Source organism: Lynx rufus, unplaced genomic scaffold (genome assembly GCF_022079265.1).
Source record: "Lynx rufus isolate CCGP_SWC_20201006 ecotype Redwood Valley unplaced genomic scaffold, mLynRuf1.p SCAF_15, whole genome shotgun sequence".
NCBI lineage: Eukaryota > Metazoa > Chordata > Mammalia > Carnivora > Felidae > Lynx > Lynx rufus.
Genome location: NW_025814829.1, coordinates 57,312,438 through 57,336,894, shown reverse-complemented (window position 1 = coordinate 57,336,894; position 24,457 = coordinate 57,312,438). Strand labels below are relative to the sequence as shown.

Genomic DNA, 24,457 nt, shown 5'->3' with positions numbered 1-24,457 from the left:
CACCCACACTAGGCCCTAGGCAACCACTGACCTGCTTTGTGACACTAAAGATTTGATTTACCTTTCCTAAAGTTTCTTTGAAATTGAATCATATAATATATACTGCTCTGTGTGTTTCTTTTCCTCAGCCTAAGGTTTTTGAGTTTATTCTTTTTGTGGCACTTCTCAATAGCTTGTTCCTTTTCTTGCTGAGTCGTGATGGATTGCATGGCTAGACGAAGATCTGCCGTGCTCTTGGTGTACATTTGGACTGACTGCAGTTATTTCCTAATAAAAAGGCTGATACACACATTCATGTACAGGTTTTCTTTTCTCTTAGGTAAACACTGAGGAGTATCATTGCTGAGTTTGTGGTAAACATACGTTTATGTTTTATTAAAAAAGTCCAGAATTGTTTTCTAAAGTAGTGTCATTTGACGTTTCTGATAGCAATGTGGTGAGAATTCCAGTTACTCCACAACACTTGGTGGGGTCAATCTCTTTAGTTATTCTAGTCAGAATATAGACGTGTGTTATTGTGGTTTTAAGGTGCATTTCTCTGATGATTAAAATGATATTAAATATCTTTTCACACACTTCTTGGCTATTCATTTCTTGTGACCTGTCCAAATACTTTGCCTAATTTATTAATTGGATTATTTTCTCATTGTTATTATAAGAGTTCTTCATATGTTCTGGTTACAAATAGTTTGCCAAATATATGCATCAAAATTATTTCTCCCATACTCTACCTTGTCTTTTCATCATCTCACTGATATTTTTTGACAACAGTTTTTTAGTTTTGAAGTCTCAATTTATCAATTCTTGTCTTTTCTGGTTTTTATTTTTTTGGTCTGCTATCCAAGAAGTCTTTGTCTACCCTAAATCATAAATATTTTCTTCTAGAACTTTATAGTTGTATCTGCTACATTTGGATCTGTGACCTATTTTAAATTGATTTTTATGCATATGGGGCGCCTGGGTGGCGCAGTCGGTTAAGCGTCCGACTTCAGCCAGGTCACGATCTCGCGGTCCGGGAGTTCGAGCCCCGCGTCGGGCTCTGGGCTGATGGCTCAGAGCCTGGAGCCTGTTTCCGATTCTGTGTCTCCCTCTCTCTCTGCCCCTCCCCCGTTCATGCTCTGTCTCTCTCTGTCCCAAAAATAAATAAACGTTGAAAAAAAAAATTGATTTTTATGCATATGAAAAGGTAAGGATTGGTGTTCCTTTTTTTCCCATATGGATATCCAGTTATTCCAGCATCTTTTATTGGAAGTACTGTACTCTGCCCCATTGAATGACCTTAACACTTTTGTCAGATATCAATTTGCCACATATTTGTATGTTTCTGGACTCCCCACTGTGTTCTATAAGTTGATGTGGCGTTCTTTACACTGATACCATATTGTCTTGATTATGGTAGCTTTAAAGTATGTCTTAAAATTAGGAAGAATAGTGTTGTTTCTCAGAATTGTTGTGGCCCTTTTAGGTCCTGTACATTTCCATATCAATCTAGTATCAGCTTCTTAATCTTTACAGAGAAAGCCTGCTGGGACTATGATGCATTTGCTTTGAGTCTGTAGATCATTTTGGGGAAAACTGACATGTCAACAATATTAGTGTTGTGATCTATGTGCTCAGTGTATCTGTTTACTTTTGTCTTCTCTAATTTCTACTGACACATTTTGTAATTTTCACTGTGTAAGTCTTACACGACTGTTACCAATTTTTCCCTTACATATTTCTACTGGTTTTTTTCATTGCCAGTTGCTTATTGCTAGCATATAATACATTTGAGCTTTTGTGTATTGACCTTGTATCCCATGGGTTTCTGAAGCTCACTTATTGTTTTATAATTTTTTTTGGTAAATTTCTTTGGAATGTCTTTGTAGACAGGCTTACTGCCTGTGAATAAAGGCAGTTTTACTTCCTTTCCAATCTGAATGACATTCATATATTTGTCTGTCTGTCTGTCTGTCTGTCTGTCTATGCCTTATTTCACCTGGCTAAGAACTCCTGCACAATGCCAAATAAAAGAAGTGACCATCCTTGTTCCCACTCTCAGAGGGAAAAGAGTTTCAGTCTGTCATTATTAAGTGTGATAATAGCTATACATTTTTAAGTGCCTTTTATCAGGTTGAAGAACTTCTCTCCTGTTCCTGCTTTGTTAAGAGATTTTAGTATCAGTGGCCATCAAGTTTTCTTAAAACTTCTTCTGCATTGCTTGAGATGATCGTATGGTTTTCCCTTTTTTAGTCTGTTAATACGGTGAATTACATTGGTTTCAAATGTTAAACCAATCTTTCATTCTTGGAATTAACCATCACTAGTCATGTTGTATTGTCAGCCTTTGTTGGATATGATTTGGTAAAGTTTTGTTAAGACTTTTTACATCTGTGATTATGAGGAATATTGATACCTTTCATGTAGTAGCTTTGGTTTTGTATTAAGGTAATGCTGGCCTTGTGTAATGTGTTGAGAAGTATTTCCTCCTCTTATTTTCTGCAAGTATTTGCATGAAATTGTTATGATCTCTTCTTTAGGAGTTTGGTAGTATTCACTAATATTTTATTTGCAAGTTTTGGGGGAACTGCATTTTTGGGGGTTAGGTTTTAAATACAGACTCATGCTTACCCCATTTTATTTTCAAGTTAGGTTGTACCATTTCACATACCATAAGACCCTTTGACCTGAACACCTTCATTTCCCCCCTTCAGGCTTTTATGCTACTGTTAGTACATTTTACCTTTACATATGCCATAAATGCCACTATGCATTGTTGTTTTTGTTTTAAACCAGAACTGTCTTTTAAAAAGATTAATAACACAAGAAAAATCAACATATATTTACCCACAAAGTTATGATTTACAGTCTCTTCTTTACCTTGTGTAGATCCAGTTTTCCATCAGGTACCATTTTGCTTCAGCCTGAAGCATTTACCTTGAACATTTATAGTGTAGTGTTTCTGGGGCTCATTTCTCTAACCTTTTGCATGTCCCCAAAAGGCTCTGTTTTACTGTCATTTTTGAAAAGATACTTTAGCTGTGTATAAAATTCTAGTTTGCCTGTTCTATATTTACTTACTATCAAGGTGCCTCTCCACTTTCTCCTGGTTTGCAGAGTTTTTTTTTTTTTTTATCTTTATTTTTGAGAGAGTGAGAGAGAGAGAGACAGAGTGAGAGCAGGGGAAGAACAGAGAGAGAGGGAGACACAGAATCCGAAGCAGTCTCCAGGCTCTGAGCTGTGAGCACAGAGCCTGATGTGGGACTCGAACCCACGAACCGTGAGATCATGACCTGAGCCGAAGTCAGACGCTTAACCGACTGAGCCACCCAGGCGCCCCTACACAGTTTCTGACAAGGAGTGTGCACTCATTCTTTGGTCCCTGTGCTTAACATGTCTCTTTTATTTTTGAATTTTTAAAAATTGTTTTAATGTTTATTTTTGAGAGAGAGAGACGAAATGTGAGTGGGGGAGGGACAGAGAGAGAGAGGGAGACACAGAATCTGAAGCAGGCTCCAGGCTCTGAGCTGTCAGCACAGAGCCTGACATGGGCCTCAAACTCATGAGCTGTGAGATCATGACCTGAGCGGAAGTCAGATGCCCAACCAACTGAGCCACCCAGGTGCCCCTTAACGTGTCTCTTTACCACCACCCCTGTCCTATTAAACTTTTCTTTTATCCCTTGCTTTCAGCTATTTAATTATGATGTGTCTTATAGGATTTTCTTTACATTTCTTTGTTTCCCTGTTTGTTTATTTACTTATTTTGAGAGAGAAAGAGAGCATGAGCAGAGGAGAGGCAGACAGAGAGGGTGAGATAGAATCCCAGTCAGGCTCCGCATTGTCAACACAGATCCCAATGTGGAGCTTGAACTCACAAACAAGGAGATCAAGATCTGAGCCAAAATCAAGAGTCAGATATTTAACCAACTGAGCCACCCAGGCACCCCTCTTCACATTTCTTTCAGTTGGGTTTTCTTTTAAGTCTTTGTGAATCTGCAGGCTTATAGTTTGATCAGATTTGAAAACTTTTTGGACATTATTCAAGTATTTTTTTTCTGTTCATTCATTTCTCTTATCCGAGCCTCAGAATGCACTTATACATATGTTAGACTGCGGGATATCATCCCACGGTTTATCAATGCTCTGTTCATCTTTTTCATTATTTTTTTATATCTTTAACTTTAGATCTGTTTCCTGTGTCTTAAAGTCTGTTACCATTTTTTTCTCCAGTGTCTAGCATGCTGTTAATTAAATCAGTTTTTTGTTTTTCATCTAGGACATCTCAGACTTCATCTCTTGAAGTTTAATTTGAGACTTTTCATATCTCCCATTTATTTCCTTATGCTTCTCTCTCTACCTTTTGAACTTTTAGACTATATCCTAATAGCTATTTTATCATAGTATTCTTCTATCTCTGTCATTTGTGTCACTTTCTGAGTGACACATTTTTCTCCTAGTAATGGGTTATATTTTCCTAGTTCCTTTTGTGCCTGATAATTTTTCATTGGATGATGTTGTTCTTACTTATAAACGATGATCATTTCCAGGCTTGCGTTTAACCGTAGACTGGCCACGCTAGCCTTTGCTGTGACACTGGTATTGCCGCACTGCCCAGGCAGGAACCTCACCGACTGTCCTGGGTGCCACATTTCTTAGGAGGCCTTTCCATCCTGCCTGGAAAGGATGTAAAGCACTTTGGGCTCTGTGTGAGCCTGGGATCGTTTCACCTGATCTTTTCCAGGGTCTCTTTCCCTGGCCTCAGCCTTTTTCTTACATATGCTGCTCCTTACTATTTGGATTTTCCTACTGGATACAGAATTTTAAGATGCCTTTTTGTTTTTCATTTAGCCATTTGACCGTATTGCTCCATTGCCTTTTTGCTTACGTAGCCTCTGAAAAATCTAGGATTATTCTCCTATTTGTTCTTCTGTATGTTATGTTTCCCCAACCTCAGAATTTTTAAAAGCTTTTCTGTCACCAGTTTTTTGGTGATTTGAATGTGCTCTGACTTCCTATGTTCCAGTAGTTCATGCATGTTTGTGAATTTTCATCATGTTGAGGTTCATTGAGATACACAGATGTATGCATTTATCATTTTTATCCAAGTTTGGAGAATCTGGGGCATCATTTTGCAGGTGTCTCCCTCCCTTTTTCAGGAACTGCCATTATGCATATGTTAGCTTCCTTGATGCTGTCAACCCGTCACTAAGGCTCTTTTTTTTTTTTAAGTTACAATTTGTATAGTTTCTTTTATTGTGATTTGATACTGATTGCTTTTCTTCTCTTGCAGTGTCTAATTTGTTGTTAATCCCATCTACTGAAATTTTTCAGATACTGTACACTTTATCTCTAGAAGTCCCATTTATTTCTATTTCTATTTCCCTTCATCTCATGTACTGTTTTAAAGTCAGTCTATTAAATCCATCACCCCTGCTATTTTTAAGGTCTGTGTCTAATGACTGATTTTTCTCTTGGTTATGGGTCTTATTTCCTGCATCTTCTTATGTCTAGTAATTACTGCTTGCATACTAGATCATTGGAATTTTACATGAATGTCTGGGTTTTGTTGCCTTCTTCATATTTGTTAACCTTGATAATGTAGGTTTAACTTGTACTTTGACTTTTTTTGAAATACCTACTGAATGCCTGGCTATTCACTAATGACACTGTTTTGACTGCGTAGAAATTGAATGTCTGTCAGCTCGGAGTGACCTCTGGAAATTATTTGGCATACAGATCTCCATTCCTACTCTGCTGGTTTTCCTAGAGTTTAACCTCACACACTACAGTGCTCACTACTCTGTGGCATACTAAACGATGTGGATTTTGTGTGGCTTCTTGCTCACTGGTGTTCTCTTCAGCAAATGCCATCTACCTCACCCTCCTCAAAATCTGCTCTCATTCTCTGGTGGTGAGACCTTGAATCATGCTTGGGATTTCCTTTCCTGCCAGTGATGTTCCACCCAGCACCCCCGGACAGAAGATGGGTGGCTTTAGGACTCACTCATTTGTTTCCCTTTTCAGAAGGATCTTAGTCCTGTGCTGCCTCTTGTCCAGTATCTAAAAAGAATTCTGTTACATATTTTTCGTAATTGTCATTTTTTTGTTGTATGCATTTCTGCCAAGTTGTGTAGGGCAAGAGGGTAAGTCTGGCCCCATGGACTTTCTATTCTACTTTTCTAGTTTTTTAATTATTAGTTTATTATATTATGTTTAACTATTAGTTACATCAGAAGTTATTTTGATACGGGATTAGATGAGAAATCTAATTTTTTTCAACATGGTAGGAAGCCTGTGTTCACATTTTTGTCGTTGTATACACTGCTACAGAGAATATCCTTATGTAGAAGATTTACACATTTCGTTTTTTTAAAAAGGAAATTTCTAGAAGAGAAACTGTGGTGCTTTAAAAATTATCATAGTATCTATTTCCGGTTGCCCTGTGAAGAGTTGCTGTCTGCTTACATCCCAACCACGAGCGTATAAAGATACTTATCTCACGACACTTCCATTGACAATGCTATTTCTGGATATGCTAAATTGCCTCATTTACGTGTTTATCTCTACTTTATTGATTATTATAATGTGGCATGTTTTCATAAACTGTGTTCATTTGTAGTCCTCTCATTTTAATTGTCTGTGTCCTTTTCCCTTTTTTCCTTGTGTCTTAGTCTTTTAATTTTTTCATATGATTTCTTTATATCTGTATGCCATCTTTTTCTCTTCCTAGTGCTCAACACAGTGACTTGAAAATAATTAATGCTCACTAAGTGGAAAGTTGGTTTAAAGCCAAGGTAGAAACTGAGAAGGAATATCCAGAGAGTTAGCTAGAAAATCAGGAGAGAGAGCTGTATTACCAACGGCAAGGAACACATTCAAGAAGGGGGCCAATAGCTGATGTTGTCAGTTCCAGAGCAGGAAGACATAAATAGATCATTGGATTTGGCAATTAAGAGAATATGGGTTATCATAGCAAGAATAAGTTCCATAAGATAACAAGGGTGTACATCAGAGGACAGCAGATTGAGAAATTATTCTTCTCCTTAAGTATCTTTTTTTTTTTTTTTAGCTGATATTTTTATAGAAATTGGCTGGGAGACAAATTGAAGAATATGGTCTAAGCAAAGCTGTAGAAGGCTGCACGTATTATATTGATTTAGGGAGGATCTTTATCTTTTGTGTGGCAGATGAGTAGGTAGGCTTGACATTGTTTTAAGAAAAGTTAGGAATCCAAACAGTATTTTCATCCCATTAGAAGGTTGCCATAAATCTACGTAGAGATCACAGGGGTTCCTTCATCCAAGTTAGTGATATTTTGTGTAAAGGGCAGCAGAAGTTACTTGGCCCAGAAATTTTTCAGAGTGGCTTTACTGATAATGGAAACTTCTTTCTACCTCTCATCCTCATTTGAATGGTTATGCATTAATAATATATATCTGCCTATATAAATGAGTGAATTTTGAGAAATATCCCTGAGTAATTATATGCAGCGGTTTTATTTTGGCATACTGTATTTGATCACTTGTAAGGCGTATTTAACATTTCTGTAGTCAGAATGCCTTCTATATTGTCTTTTATTTATTTATTTTTTTTTTTTTGTTTAAAAATTTTTTTTTTCAACGTTTATTTATTTTTGGGACAGAGAGAGACAGAGCATGAACGGGGGAGGGGCAGAGAGAGAGGGAGACACAGAATCGGAAACAGGCTCTAGGCTCTGAGCCATCAGCCCAGAGCCCGACGTGGGGCTCGAACTCACAGACTGCGAGATCGTGACCTGGCTGAAGTCGGACGATTAACCGACTGCGCCACCCAGGCGCCCCTATATTGTCTTTTATATTTGACGGTTTATTAATAGTTTTAATTGACAACTTTTTTGGGTTTTTTTTTTGTTAAGTTTATTTAGAGAGTGCACGCCCGTGTACCTGTGCTGGGGGTGGGGGGGCAGGAAAGGAGGGAGAGAGAGAATCCCAAGCAGATTCTGCACTGTCAGTGCAAAGGCCAACGTAGGCCCTGACATAGGGCTTGATCCCACGCACTGTGAGATCATGACTTGAGCCGAAACCAAGAGTCGGACACTTAACCCACTGAGCCACCCAGGCACCCCAACTTTTTTTGTTTCTTGCTATTAACTTAAAATGGTGATGGAGTCCCAATAAAGAGCATCTTAGATTTGATACAATATGACAAGATAGCATTAGAGTTTAGGGACTATCTGCCAAATATTTTAGTTTTACTATAACTGATGTTAAGCCAGTCTTTTTTGGCAGTTGTTACATCATATTATCTCCCACTCTTCACTGTGACAATGGGTTATGCATAAAATTTATCTTAAAACAGTGACAGACTCTTCAGTGGAGGTGGAGGAGGAAGAAGGGAAGAAGTCTGTAGGGAACCTCTTTTATGTTGCTTAAGTTATGATTTGCTGTGTGAGGAACAAATCTTGGATAACCATGATTCTTACATGTTTGTCGGGGCACTAAGTCCATAATCGTGTGAAGGCGTAGTTAATTTCTGATCCAGTGGTCAAGGACATACTGATTGGTTCATTCCTTTAATCACAGACCTGTATTGAGAATCTACTGTGATACGTAGCAGTGGCCTCAGCACTATTAACAAACCTTCTATGTTCCTGATGGATTTCTTAATACAGTGAAGCAGTACATTAAGAGTCAATTCATAGTGCCCGGAACCTGCTCCTTCCATACATGCATTGTTGAACTGAGAGATGAGGTGGGCAGTTTCGCAAATCAAGAGCTGGTCTAAATGGAGGGCTGAGTGCTTGGCCGCAGTGAGCATCCAGGGAGCACCTGTTAATCCTGTAGGTGATTCGTAGGAAGTGAAGGAGCTTATGGTTTTAAGTGATCATATGAGGGGAGAGGTTGGTGTTGTGGTTATTATTGAAATAGCACTAAAAGGGGAATAACGGGAGCTCCTCAGTCCGTGTTGACCATTACTAACATAAAAACTTGAAGCCTTATGGTTTGTCATTGTAGAAAACATTGGTTCAGACTTTGAAAACGTTTCCAGAGATCTCATAAATCAACAGCAGTTGTGGAAGAAAGCAAGTTCACATCGATCTGTTTTAGCGAATCAGCAGGCCTTCCTTGGAAATCAAATACAAATCAAATAACCAAGTAGAAATATACCCTCTCTGTTGTGTTCATTTATTTTAATAATATCTTGATACCTAATCCTTGCAAGAGTGAAGCAACAGGACCGTGAGGGGAAATGCAGTCTGATGATGCGTACTTTTTTCCTCTGGTAACTGAAGGTTAAATGGGTAGCAAGCAGAATGCCTTAAACAAGATTGGTATATTGATTAAAACGCTGATTTAACAGCTCGCAGTCTCCCCTTGGAAACCTGGAGAAGATAAGCCAGCTGCTGTGTAAGAGTGCTCCGCGTCCACTGAGAGTACGCTATCTATCATCACAATATGGTGGTGAGAGGTGTTTTATGTTTGTGTTAATTTCCCCCACTAAATCAGTAATTATTACAATCCTGTCCCTGCTGTTTACCCTGCAGCTGTTTTTCCATTTGTCGAGAGAGCGGGTGTTCTCCGAGGACCGCACACGTTTCTATGGTGCAGAAATTGTCTCTGCCTTGGACTATCTACATTCCGGAAAGATTGTGTACCGTGATCTCAAGGTAAAAAAAAAAAAAAAAAAAGTAATCAGAATTTGTTTTTGCAGAGACTATAGGGACAAACACAAAGTAATTACAAAGTTATACAGTTTGGAGAAAAGCAGATTTCGTTGGGAAAAAAAAAGCACTCTGTTTAAGAATGTAGTTTATTGTATTTGACAGGGATTCCATTCACTGATATGTACGTAGTTCCTTTATGTCTGAGGTTTTGAAGTGCCCAGTAATATCTGTTTCACTGCTTTGGTCAGATGTGACCTGCCAATAATTGTTTCATTTTTCTGGAACTTTGTGAGTAATGTTAACCATCTGATTAAGAATCAGGTGCCTTTGCCAGGGACATTCTAAAGTAAGTTTCATTGTTATAGTCTACCATACTGTTACGGATGAAACTTGTATAATAATGAAGGTATTTATTGGGAAAATACTCAGTTTGCTTTTGGTATTGACTTTGTGGTGGCTTTAAATCCCTGAAGCCTTTTAATACAGCCTTTTATTAATTTGCTTAGTTTCCATTTTAAAAAGCACTGTATTGTTTTATGGGCAATAGTGACTTCACTTCTCTGAATTCCTTCCTGACAAGGCTCTGGGACCAGCTGTGGGTCAGCATCCATTCTGTAAAGAGCAGACAGCACCCATTTCAGGCTTTGCTGCCCAGATTCGCTCTGCAGCTGCCCTGCTCTGCTCCTGTAGGGCAGTAGGCACGTGAGTGAGGCTGGCTGTGTTCTGGTAAAACTTCACTCACAAGAATGAGCAGTTGGCCATATTTTGCTCCCAGGCCATAGTTTGCTAAGCCCTGAAGTAGCTTGTTAAAGGTAGTAATTCTCATGTGACGCTGATTTGATGGATTGGCCACGTTAGGGAAATGTATCCCATGATACATTTGGAACACATGCTAAATGTGACTGTCTAGCTTTCATGAAAAGTAAATCCTATAGTAATCTTATTAAAATCTGATACAGAATTGCTTAATTTATTAAATACTAGCACATTTAAAGTGTGATTTGATTTGTAGATGTAGACGTTACCAGAGTCTTTTATGAAATCTTTCTGTACGAAACGAGGTATAGATCTAGAATACTATGAAAGACGTCACAACTGTCCCTCGCTCCCACCTCACTCCTTTTCAACCTGTAATTCCTACATCATCCATTTAAGTGCTTGTCTTTGAAGATGTTCTTAATCATGTACCTTTAGGCTACGAATGACCCTAAGGCGTAACTACCTCGCAAAGCATTATTCTGCACACTGATGGTGAAATTTAGTATGTATGTTTGTGTAACATGTTATGCATTAAAGTTGAAAAGTAGCTATAAATACCGTATTTAGGAAAAATGAACTGAGCAGCTATAAAACATCTAGGTCAGGGGTGAGCCGCTGTGCAAGGGCCAGATGCACCAGAGGGGAATACCCATCAACGGTAGGATTGTATTTAGCCTGAAGTTTTTTATGACAAAGAATGTGATGGAATTAAGCTTCTGCATCTGATGTCTGAGTGGCCAAATAATCCGTTAATGTTTACATGTCTTGAATCTCAGTATTTTTTTAAAGAAATTAGTTATATGGCATGACAAAACTTGTAAGTTTCATGGCATTTCAGATAGACTTAGAAATAGTTTGCTCTTCTCTGAGTCTGCTCTCCCTGCTGAAGAAGTGTTATATTTTATGGATCCTAGTTGTGGGGGGGGGGTGTCCTCGATTTAGGGAAATGAGAATAATCTGGAAGTACTCAGTAACATATTCAGAATGCTTAAAGCTGGAAGATAGAACCATTAACCTAAAGGAGGAAGAGAAAGAATGCTCCTTTGATTGGCAACATTGATTAAGGAATGTTATAATTGGGATGGTCTTGGACAGTATTCTTTGCAAATCATCATTAAATGAACCAACAGGGGCACCTGGGTGGCTCAGTCGGTTGAGCGTCCGACTTCGGCTCAGTCATGATCTCACAGTTTGTGGGTTTGAGCCCCGCGTCAGGCTCTGTGCTGACAGCTCGGAGCCTGGAGCCTGCCTCAGATTCTGTGTCTCCTTCTCTCTCTGCCCCTCCCCTGCTCATGCTTTGTCTCACTCTGTTTCTCAAAAATAAATAAGTGTAAAAAAATTTTTTTAAATGAACCACCATATTGTGCATTTAATATGAGTTTCATTGCCCTATCCTTTCTGATGTTGGAATTAGATCAACATTGTTACATGGCAATATATATGAATACCAGTCCCAAGTAGTTACCATATACACAGACCACTAACTTCACGAGACAGTTAGGTAGTCTCTGCTCTCTTAAGTTTATTTTTTTATACAGTATTAATCTCAAGGTCTAAGTAAATATATAACATAGGGCAGAATATACACACGCACATACACCAGAAAGAGTACATGTAATGTTAAAAGCCAAGCATTCAAATTTATACAAGTATTACTTGTATCCGTAGTGCAGGATTATGCACAAGCAAACGAGATCCTGTAGGTGGGATCAATAATACTTTGAGTTGGTCCGTAGGTGACAGGTGAGGTCACTGAAGCCTGGACGCCTAGCAGGTGACTTACTCAAAGTCAAGATGATAGAAAGCATGAATCCAAGTCTGGTGTTCTGCTCCTTACACCCTTCTGCCTCTCTAGAGTCGAAATGAAATCTACGCGGGGCAAGGAGTGCATTGGACTAACTATGGGAGATGTTTGTAAATCTAAAATTCAAATAATGCTGTGGAAGATAAGAAAATAGATGCTTTAACTATATTTACACCAGATATATTAAAGAACAGCATCATCCACAACTGATTTAGGTACCCACTTTAATTGATCAGTCTCAGATTTGTCTTGATCATCTCCTTACTAATGACCTTATGTTTAATAAAATGCAAATCCATTTGAGATGCCTCTCATAGCTGTGCCTCTCAAGTAAATCAGTACCTATTTGCCGACGCCTCATTTATCAAGGAAGGAAAGCTTTACTTCACGTGCAAGTTAATGTAAGATACTTTATCAGTTCATAGTTCCTAAGAAGTTGGTGTTCATAGCAACAGATAAATTATTGCAACCTTTGTTATGCTTTCAAAGGTAAGTTTGCTTAGTTTATCAATATATGTTGTAATACGAAATTCTGTTTTAGTAAGGACCCAAATTCCTTGTGGTTACTTGCGAAAAACTTGTATAGCTTCATCATCACCTAAAAATTTGAAAAAATCCCTGTTAAGATTTCATCAGTAGTGCAGATTATATTAGAAACTTTTCTGCCTAGTTCTTATTTTGCAAGTGTAAGATTTCTTTTCAAAGACCATGCCATCAAGTACAGAATGGGCTGAATAGGGACCTATGAAAGGTGCATATAATGATACTGGAATTCATTAAGAATTAGTTTCTCCATGAGTTTGTAACAGGGCAAGAGGTAAAAAATAGTACATACTTCGCTACTGTATTCTATTGGTGGTTAATCTAATCTTGTTTTCTACCCAATTAGAGTTTATTGGTTAATTTAATCATCTACATTATTAATATAAGAAACCCACAAATAGATCATCTCTTTTTCTTTTCAAGTTTATTTATTTTGAGAGAGAGTGGGCATGTGGGAGAGGGCACATGTGTGTGTGCAAACAGGGGAGGGGCAGAGAGAGAGAGAGAGAGAGAGAGAGAGAGAGAGAGAGAGAATCCCAAGCAGGCTCTACACCGTCAGCACAGAACTACATATGGGGATCCTTGAACTAATGAACTGTGAGGTCATGACCTGAGCCAGAATCAAGAGTCTGATGCTTAACTAACTGAGCACCCAGGGGCCCCAGATTTAGATAACTTCAGAGTCTCAGTGCTGACACAAAGGGATGGCTCAGAGTCTTCCCACAGTACCCCGCCCCCCGCCCCCAGTCTTCATCAGCTCCCTGGTGCTCACCCCCCATAATCCTGCAGTCTGGAAGAGAGCAGCATAATTGCTTTAGTATCTGCTGTCTCAGGACTCAGCCTCCAGCTCCCACTTCTGACCAGTCTCTCTGGATTCCCTCTTCTATAAAAATTTTAAGCCACTGCTATTAAGAACCCCTTCACCCTCTAAGGTTAAATTGTATTATTGGGCTATGTTCCTTATGTGTAGTCAGTTTTTTTTTTTTTTCTCCAAAGTTTATTCATTTATTTTGAGAGAGAGTGCAAATGGGGGAGGGGCAGAGAGCGAGGGAGAGAGAGAATCCCAAGCAGGGGCTTCAACTCAGCCTCAAGATCATGACCTGAGCTGAAGTTGGATGCTTAACTGACTGAGCCACCCAGGCTCCCCTGTGTGTGGTCCGTCCTTAAGCGGCCGGACAGCGGAAGTAAGGTCTCTGCTGTTGTACATTGTGAATCCCTTTCTAGCTCAGGCAGGTTCAAAGTGGAGACGTGTTTTCTTCAGTATTTTGGCACACTCTCCTAACTTCGTGGTACGTTCCTGCAGGTGAGCTTGCATGACACTTGGTTACTTCGATAGCCCTGAGCCTGAGTGTGCAGTGTGTGGAGGATGAATTCCTTACTCCGCTCCTGGACCGGAGCAGCCTTGGTACCGGGCACTGAGTCTGATACAGCTGCCCCAAAATGGGGTGGGAGGGCAAGGGAGGGGAACTAACTGTGTATTCTGCTCCAGCAGCCATCAGAGCCCTTAGGAAGCGTTATTTTCATTCCTTTGTTTAATTACAGTGTCAGCCATTTAAGTAAAATGATATGTAAGATCATTTGATGATCTTTGATGAGGCGTACAGTAGCTAGATATTAGAATGTGTATCTATACTAGAATACTGTATTCAAAAGTATAAAAAACTTTGCTAGCTTGGCGTATGTTAGAGCAGAGCTTCCCAGCCTGTGCACCACAAAAGGGTTACATGTGTGCCCAAGCCGTGGCCTCCTTCAGCCCGCACGTGGTTCAAGGAGCCTCCAGGCCAGTCCATTCTTGGCCTCCACAGCCCATCCACTGATCCTGGTACACGCTACAAATTTCATTTTTTATTGTACTTTGAAGTGTTGAAAACACAGTATCAAAGACAGATGGGAGTTTGAGAGTTTAATTTTATGCTACGCACCAGCAAGAACAAAAGGTGCATAGTACTTTCTTACTATGATTTCTTGTCCACAAAGCACAGAAGAAAAAAGGTTTCAGAATCGACCATATTTTTCTATATGCATGCTGAATGGAGACCCTCTGTCAGGTAATGGCTGTATGCTTCTGCTGGGTACAAATGTTACCTTTTTTTATGGGAACTCTGTGAGGTATACATCTAATATTTTTTCCCTCCTGAAAACATGAACTGTTAGATAACAGCCCTCTCTAACGGGGCAAGGAGTATTACCCACAGTTTTAACATACAATCTTTTCTGGCAAACCTCTTATTTGACTTCATCATTGCTTTTGCCAGTGGACGCATCCACGGAGCATAAATGTAATGCCTGCTCTCAGTTCTGGAAACTAAGACTGAGGGGAGTAAAAACAGGTAGACTTAAAGTTTACAAATGGAGAGTACGTGAACACTCACAGTCAGCAATGCTGTGAATTGTGCACTTTGTGACTAACCGAAAGGACAGCCATGAGATTTAGGAGAGAGAACCAAAGGGAGAGCATTTGTAAATGTTTTTCTTTCTCCTTGACACAGAACGTGTGACTAAATCCCCTTCGGGGTTAAATGCACAGAGGAGGTGGTTTCCAGGTGTTCTTGATTATATCTGAGCCATCCATCTCCTCTGAAAACTTGCAGGTTTCTGTGCCTCCTTCACATTTGTGAATTACAACACCCATAGTTCTTAACATTTTACGGAAACTTTGTTATCCTTCTGTGTCAAATTATTATTCTTTTTTTAACAAGACTGGATAGTTACCCCTGACCTATGTTTATACAAGAATAGGTTTGGGGATATCATTTCTATAAGGTGATACGTCTCTGACTATGGTTGATACTTTCGATGGACAGGTTGTTTTGACATTCATACTCAGTAAAATAACATTTCAGGATGGTGAGAGAGCAAAATTAATTGATGGAAGAAGGTAGACACAATTGAAAAACAGGCTCAAAAATTAGGAAGTATTTATCTTTTGTTTTATTCAAAAGAAATTATTGAGTACTGAAAGTGTTTTTAAGAAGACGCTCAGCTGACCGAAGTGTTTTATTGGGTTCCATTCCTGTAGTTTCCTACATCATCCCAAAGAACACATACCATTTTGATAACTTGTAATTTAGCCATTAAACTCTCCACATTTAATAAATAAATGGTTGATACATTTATTGAATACTTACATTGTGTTAAGTTCTACATTCAATATCTCTAATTCTCAAAGCAACCGCATTGGCTGTTACCCTTATTTACCTCTAGTTCATAGATGAGGTTGAGGGACACAGAAATCAATAGCAAGCCCAAGGTCACACAGTGAGTAAGGGCAAAGCTTGGAATTTATATGTGTTTTCTCTGACTTGACTCCGTTATCTGACCCCCTTTGCCCTCGGCTGCCTCCCATGCACTACACTACCTCCCCCGTCTCTGTGACCCTCTCCCCATCCCTCACAGGCATCCCTTTTTTCTTACTATAGTATTGTGATGGCTTTTTATGAAGCTGACTTATAAAATAAGTAGGATGACCAGCTATCTGGTTTGCCCCAGACTTCCCCAGTTCCAGAACTTTTAAGTCCTGCATCCCGGGAAAACCCCTCCGTTCTGGGCAGACTGGGACACTTGGTCATGTTCAACCTATTCCTTCCTCCAACCCTGTCCTGCATCTCCGTCCATTCCCCATCCCTCAACCCCTGGCATCTTAGAGCTGAGATATGAGGCGAGAGAATTAGGCGCAAATCAAGATTTTAAAAAATATGTACCCTTTTTGGTACTAAAAACAGTGTTTATATGTCTTGTTATTTCTGTATCCATACACTTCCAAGTAGCCTTGTCAAAATGTGGAGACACAGTGCATGGTATCATGTCTCCATGAATACGGTCTGATGCACATAAAGTGTATCAAGAGGATTGATGCAGGGGCACCTGGTGGCTCAGTCAGTTAAGCTTCCAACTTGAGCTCAGGTCATGATCTCATGGTTTGTGGGTTCGAGCCCCGCGTTGGGCTCTGTGCTGACAGCTCGGAGCCTGGAGCCTGCTTTGCTTTCTATGTCTCCCTCTCTCTCTGCCCCTTTCCCACTCATGCTCGCTCGCTCTCTCTCAAAAAACAAATAAACATTAAAAAAAAAATGTTTTTAAGAGGATTGACATACCCCCAACACAGGGGAGCAGGAAGGAAAGGAGTAGATAGCACATTCACATTCTCCTCAATATTATCATGTATTATTTGAAGTTTTTATAAGAATTTTTATGTAATGTGTTAATAAAAGGGACTTTTAAATACTTTTAAAAGACCTTTCAGCATTTTAAGAATTTGATTTGGTTTTTTTGGGGGGGGGCGCCTGGGTGGCTCAGTCCATTAAGTCTCTGACTCTTGATTTCAGCTCAGGTCCTGATCTCATAGTTCGTGAGATCGAGCCCCGCAGTCAGCTCTGTGCTGACAGCATGGAGCCTGCTTGGGATTCTCTCTCTTCCTCTCCCTCTCTCTCTGCCCCTCTCCTGCTTGAGTGCATGTGCACGTACTGTCTCAGAGTAAACTTGAAAAAAAAGATGAAAAGTCCTACAACATATTGAGTGTTTGTTCACCTTTCTGTAGACCAGTGAAAGACAGACTCCCTTCTCTGCAGTCTGTATAGTACATGAACCAGGTACTGAGCATTTAGTTCAGCTGGGGATGCATCTAGGCCTCTACCCAAGGACTGAGGTCTGTTCGGAAATCTCCTTCCATGAGCACAACTTGCTTAACTGTGTCGGGTTTCTCACTTATAAGACTTTGGATAATATGACAAAGCATAATATCACATTTTTTGTGATTGATACCTGTTTATATTCTTACATGGAGTTCTGTTTTGAAATTGATCTTGACTTCAGGGCTGAGGTAAGCACTGTCATGTTGTCACGTGGAGAAGGAGATGGAGTGCTCCTGAAATAGGCGAATTGTCATTAATGCTGCTGATAACGGTTTCTGCATGCGTTTCTTTGTGTGTGTGTTTCTTGTATGCGCGTGTAAGTTCTGTCTAGACGACTGAGCGGGGTTCGCATCCTTGTCTGTGTGAGGCTGTAGGATCACAGCCCAGAACTAACATGTATCTTTGTGTGATGACAATCATAAGGTTGTGCTCAAGTCGGGAGAAGAACATCAGTTATGGTTGGTACTTTTAATTGCGTTGACTTTGCACAAACTCCTTCTCCTTACATTTGACAATTTTTACTTGAGGCAAATGATCTTGGTACTTGGTTAAATCTTTGAGATTCTCTTTGGTGTTTTGGAATTAGTGGGTTCAAAGAGATTCCAGTTTTAAAATGTATGTGCTATGTATTTTCATTAACTGTTGAATGTTTGACTTTGATATTTTTCTTTTTATGTTTGAAAGGGTTGGTATTTTTTTATTACAAAGACCTTCAAAAGAGGATGTCGCCTTACCTTACAAAATAAGATTTAGGTTTGATTTACAACAACCACCAAAAAACATTTCTGTAAGTGAATATTTTATAATAGCAATAGATTCCCAAGAGAAATCGTTGAAAACCATCCATATATATCTAGAAGAAGGTGCTCATCTCTTTGGGATTGTTTAGATCACAATTTAGGGACACAAAAAGGATTAAGGACTGATGATTGCTTTGAAAAGTTATTTAGGTGTGTATTCTCAGAAATTACACAATAAGGGCTCTTACTCCCATTCGTTTAAAAATCACTAATTTTATCACCATGAAGTATTTGATAAAACCTGTTTCTTTTCACACAAATTAGGAAGCTGTGGGGTTTGTAAGCTCTGAAAGTTCTGTTAACTACGGCCATGTCCTCTTTCCAAAATATCTTACTCAGCATTCAGTCATTTGTCAAAACTGTATTTTCCTATTTCTGAAAACTATGAAACACGTTATGTCATTTTTCTTACTACACAGTTGGAGAATCTGATGCTGGATAAAGATGGCCACATAAAAATTACAGATTTTGGACTTTGCAAAGAAGGGATTACAGATGCGGCCACCATGAAGACGTTCTGTGGAACACCAGAATATCTGGCACCAGAGGTAGGCTGTGCTTCCATTCGTAGGGAGACTAACAGGGCCATACTGTTTTGCAGGGTAAACTGCTTAGCATGAAAAATCATTGCAGTACCTACTACTTTCTTATAATTTTAATTCCAGTATTATTGATGTACAGTGTAATATTAGTTTCGGGTATACAATACAGTGATTAAACACTTCCCTCAGCAGGACAGGTGCACTCCTCAATCCCCATCACCTATTTCACCCATCCCCCCACCTGCCTCCCCTCTGGCAGCCACCTACTTGTTCTCTGGAGTTGAGTCTGTTTCTTGGTTTGCCTCTCTCTCTTTTCCTTTGTTTTGTTGCTCAAATTCCACCAACAGGAATGAAGTCTATTTTGCTTTCACTTGTTTAACATGGTATGATAGAGTAAGAATATGTAGAAAGTAAATTTTATAGACTTTATGAGCACAAAGGCACTAACTTCCATAGAGTAAGTCAATTTTTTTTTTTTGGCGATGTACATTTTATTTTTTGATTAGGCCCGTTTTGATTCATTTATTAAAATCAAGTAATTGGATGGCATCAGCAAAAATGCTTGTGGTTTTATAAACTACCTTGGATCTCCCTTCGAAACAAAGACACGGTGATAATTTACATTTGTAGTGTTGTGAATTTTCATACTTCATTACTATAGGAAAAGTAAATGAAATGACAGTAGCCACATTTTGGAATTCATGCCAAAGCAAGTCCCAACCAGTGACCTCCCCATGCTGAGGGTTCCACAATAATCTGCTAATTTGTTTGTTAAACAACTACATATTATGTGTCTACTATGTATTGGGTATTTTTCTGGGTGATGTGGTTACAGAGCAAGACACAAAAGACACTGCTCTCCAGAATGAAACAATAAAAATTGGGAAATAACATAATGTCAGCTAATGAGTGAGTGCCAGGGAGAAAATAAAGCTAGGTGAAGGGAAGGGTGTGGTGTGGTGGCCATTTTAGATAGAGTTCAAATTACTCTCGCCGTGTAACAAACCACTCCAGATCCTAGCGGTGAAAAACAACCATTCTGTGTGATCTCGGATTCAGAGTCAGGAATAGTCAGGGGACAGCAGGGATGGCTTATCTCTGCTCCACAGCATGTGGGGCCGCAGCCAGAAGGACGCTGCAGCCATGGGGTGACGTGTGACTGGAGGCTGGAATCTGGAAGCATCTTCACTCACATGTCTGACGACCGATGTTCCTGTCCACTGACTGGTACCCAAACAGGACTGTCAACAGGAGCGTTTATGTAGAGCCTCCACGTTGCTATGTGGTCCAGGCTTCCTCATAACCTGACGGCTCCAGGGCAGTCCGACTTCTTTGGCTTTGGGCTCTAAAAGTGAGTGTCCTAGGAGCACCTGGCTGGCTCAGTCGGTTAAGCATCTGACTCTCAATTTCGGCTCAGGTTATGATCTCACGATTCATGAGTCTGAGCCCTGCATCCGGCTCTGCGCTGTCAGTGCAGAACTCTGGCTCCCTCTGTCTCTGCCCCTTCCCTGCTTGCTTTTATCTCTTTCAAAATAAACAAAAAAAAAACTTTAAAAAAAAATGAGTGTCCTTAGGAACAAGTTATGAGCTGCTTCCCTTTTCTTTGTTTTGTTTTTGTTCCTTTTGTTCACCTGGCAAACATTAAGAATGTTTTATTAGTTGTTTGCAAATTCCTTTTCATAGTATGTTTTTAATTTTATTAAAGTACAGGTCACATACCATAAAATACAGCAGTGGTTTTTACTATGTTCACAAAATTATACGACTGTCGCCAACATTGAATTCCAGAGTATTTTCATCACTCTAACAACAAAACCCATACCCATTAGTTCCCCCTCCCCGCTGTCAGCTACAACCCACTTTCTGTCTGTATAGATGTGCCTGTTCCGGATACTTCCATCAGTGGAATCCTACAATATGAGGCTGATTGTGTGGCTTCTTTCACGTGATATGTTTTCAAGGTGTGTCCATGTTTTTACCATTTTAGTGGTACTTCATTCCTTTTTGTGGCCAAATAATATTCCATTGTATGGATATGCCACATTTGGTTTATCCATTCAGCAGTCTGTGGACATTTGGTTTGCTTCCAACGTGGGGCTGTAATGCTGCTGGCAGACATTTGTGCGTGCGTCCCCTTTAGTGGCCTGGTTTCAGAAACTGCACCTATGCTTACTGGCGAAGCAGTCTGAGACCACACAGATTGAAGGGGTGGTGACCCCGACGCCCACCTCCCCTTCGTAGAAGAGCGTGTGAGATGGGAGATAGTGTTGCAGCTGTCTTTGGAAGATACGGTCTTCTGCAGATAGGACGTTGGGAGAGGTGAGGCTTGGCCAGAGACCTGAATGCTAAGGAGGAGGTAGCTCTGCAGGGTGGAGGGGACGAGCTCTCCAGACACAGGGAGCAATGAGCATGGAACCTGAGGCAGGAACAAGCCCAGTTCTTCCCTCAAACTCCAATAAGGTTAGTGTGGCTGGAGCCAAAGACCGAGGCAGGCATCTGATCTCTGATGGGTGAAGGTTACAGTTGATTGAACACCTGCTGTATAGGTGCGTTGCGTGTTTGGAATGACCTTTTTGTGATAGCATCCTTGATGTTTTTTTAAAGGTGAGGGGACTGAGGATCAGAACTCTTTTTCAGTGGAATCTGTACACAGCAGGGAGGTGGTGGCAAGAGGAACAGGATTGTAACTAGGTCCATCTGGGAAAGGCCACTTTTGCTTTTCTAACGACAGGTGTTATGGCCCCCAAAAGTCACACTTTCAAGGCCACTTATAGATGTGAATAATTGTCAGTTTTAAAATGAATGCTTTATAAATGCTCAACAGGAAAAGGTAATTAAGAGAAATTAGGCAGTAGGAATACATTGCATTTCCTATACATGTATAACTCATGCCAGTTTGTTATTATAATAGTTTTTTTAATTAGAGAGTAAATTTACATTTCAAGATTATTGCATAATTATAAATAAGTGCTAATAATTTGAAATGCAGTACATTTCCAAATATTATTTTCTCAAGAGCTGCCAAAAATATTATTTTTCTCTGTCATAAAATCTAGAGTTTAAGATTCTCCCACTTATTGTGGTGAATTAGGTAAAATTTTAGGAACACTGTTCCTTATTCATTCAAATACAAGATCGTATTTTCTAGAAGAGAGTTGTTTTTGTGAATATCATGAAAAACAAATTCTTTGTTTCTCTGGAGTTCAATTACCCCTGTTCTCTATGCACCATGGATAGTACTGTCCTGTATTTAGAATAACAAAATTAGTTGTGTCACAGTTAGGGGAAATTATTTCTGAAGAAGATAAACACATCTCATTTCATTCAGAAGCAGATGATCTCTCAAGAAACAAAGATACTGTTTTACATGCTTATATCATCAACTGAAGAACAAAACCAAGGGTTTCATGCAAGAAGGATCCAGTTGTTTCTAAATAGCAACTTTACAATACCCAAGAAATTATCCATTTCTTTAAAAAAAAAATAAGAAAACATTTCTGTGTACCTATTTTTGTTTGTTTTTTTCTTTTTGTGGGGGGGGGGGGGATATTACAGAAGCCTGGTCTTTAACAGCAATTTCTATACCCGTGGCTGATTCCTATCTTTTTGTTTAATGAGAAACAGAGACAGAGCGTGAGTGGGGGAGGGGCAGGGAGAGAGGGAGACACAGAATCTGAAGCAGGCTCCAGGCTCCTATGTGGGGCTCACATTCAGGAACTGTGAGATCATGACCTGAACTGAAGTTGGATGCTTAACCGACTGAGCCACCCAGTCGTCCCCATGGCTGATTTCTAATTACAGTCTCAGCCCCTGATTTGTGATCATGGTAGTTACCATTTGGGGATGACAGTTCTAACTTCTCATGCAATTTAAATTCTTACATTTTTTAAGTATTTCTGTCAATCATTACATTTTTGTTAAATAGGGGTAACTTTGAATGTGTTTTACTTTTAAGAACAAGAATTGAAGTCCTTATTTCTTCTCTCCGATATGGACCATTTCACTGTAGAATTCTCTCGTTCGTTAAAGAGGTACTTACTATTTATTAGGTGTCACGCATTATGTTGGGGACTGGGAATAGAAAGAGAGTAAGAAATGGTTTTTGTCCTCAAGTAGCTTGCTATTTACCAGGGTGATAAGAGACGGAAAACAATCCTGACTGTGCAAGAAAATAATTACTTTACTGGGGATCTGCCTGGCGTGGTAGAAGAAGGCAGGGTGCGTAAGCCTGCTGGGAGGGTCCGGGGGCGGTCAGTGGGAGATGGGAGAGGAGGCTGGACACGGACACAGGGATTGGAATGCAAAGGAGTTTAGGTCTGATCTCTTGGAGAGTCACTTCTGAATTGAGAGCAAGGCAATAACGTGATCAGATACATGTGGTCAGAGTTAGTGGGCAAGAGTGACACCAGCTTCTCCCCTTTACTTTGGATGGTGTCCCTCACTTTTCTTGAACCTTGGCATTTCTGGCACATTCCATTGTCAGTGCCGGACTTTTCTTCATAGTATGTGAGTGATCAGACCTGGAATACATTCCTGATTTCCTGCTTCTCTTGTGAATGGCTCAGTGTCAGCATTGTCTCTTCCTCCACAAGACTTGCTTCCACGTTATGGAGAGATCTCCGCACAAGCTGTGTGTCAGCGAGCAGTGGTCACCCTCTGCCAGTTAATTGTCTCAATTGGGCAGAAGTGCTTTGCTACTTAAAGATACATGAAGGCTATCAAAAGATACTTCAAAAAAGACTTAGAGATCAGGTCAAAACCCTATTGTTTCCTGTCGGATAAATCAGGCTCCTAGCTGATTTTAAAAATAAACTTAAATTTTAACCAAACTTAAGTTTCTTCTTAAAAAACCCCACAAAAGAGGACTCTTATGGTATAAAAAATGCCCCTTTTTAAAAAAGAGAAGAGAATATTTACAACCATTCTCTTACCTCTTTTGGTGAAGAATTAGAGATATTTATTGATAAAGAATAAAATCATGGGGTTTTTTCTTTTTTTTTTTTAAGAGGCTGGAGAAATACAGTCCTAGCAGGATATAGCATATGCATTTAGTGTCCTGCATCTTTAAAAATGCACTAGTATGTATTGGTTTTAAATGAATGTGTTTTTGCTCTTTCTTATACTAGAAGAAAGAAATTTTATCTGCCATACGTTATGGACAAGAAGATATTTTGGGGGGATTTTGTTTTTGTAATCCACACTGCATTTTCAATCTAGAAATTATAAAAGAAATTGGAAATCACATATAAGACCTTACTGTTAAATGTTATTATTTGATTTGGCTCTCATTGAATCCAAGCCACTTTATGCAGTGCTAATTATTTAGTCTCAGCTTTGCTCTTGAGTTAGCAGTACCTGATCAACTTTCCAACTGTAAAACAGTTTGAAAATCAAATGTAGCTTACATGCAAGACCCAACAAAATTAAAAGTGTTAAGTACGTTTTGGCAGTTCACTTTTATTATGCCCAGTCCTCAAATGTACCAGCAGATAATCATCTGAATGTTAGTTATTTTTCACATGCTTATGTGATCACACAAAAAGTACATGCTAAAAAGAAGCAGATGGTGACAGATGGGGAAGGTTGAATAAGGTGGTTTTGGAAACCTAGAGAAATGCACTTCTGTAATAGTGTAAAAATAAAAATTATTTGATAATCAAGTTAGAACTAACAAAAAGATTGCAAAAAAATGACTTGGCTGGTGGAAAATATCTAGTATCTAGTACCTAGTTGTGGTTGCTATTCAGAAAAAAATAC

The 24,457-nt window shown here is 39.5% G+C and overlaps 1 protein-coding gene across 4 annotated transcripts in view; it reads left to right on the top strand.

Annotated features, from left to right (window-relative positions):
• The window catches only part of AKT3 (AKT serine/threonine kinase 3), a 309,235-nt gene that overhangs the window by 232,681 nt on the left and 52,097 nt on the right, over nucleotides 1-24,457 (top strand). For all 4 annotated transcript variants that reach the window (XM_047077095.1, XM_047077092.1, XM_047077093.1 and 1 more), the window contains 2 exons: nucleotides 9,505-9,627; nucleotides 18,578-18,706. In XM_047077095.1, the coding sequence (XP_046933051.1) occupies nucleotides 9,505-9,627; nucleotides 18,578-18,706 (252 nt within the window). The remainder of the gene's footprint in view (nucleotides 1-9,504; nucleotides 9,628-18,577; nucleotides 18,707-24,457) is intronic.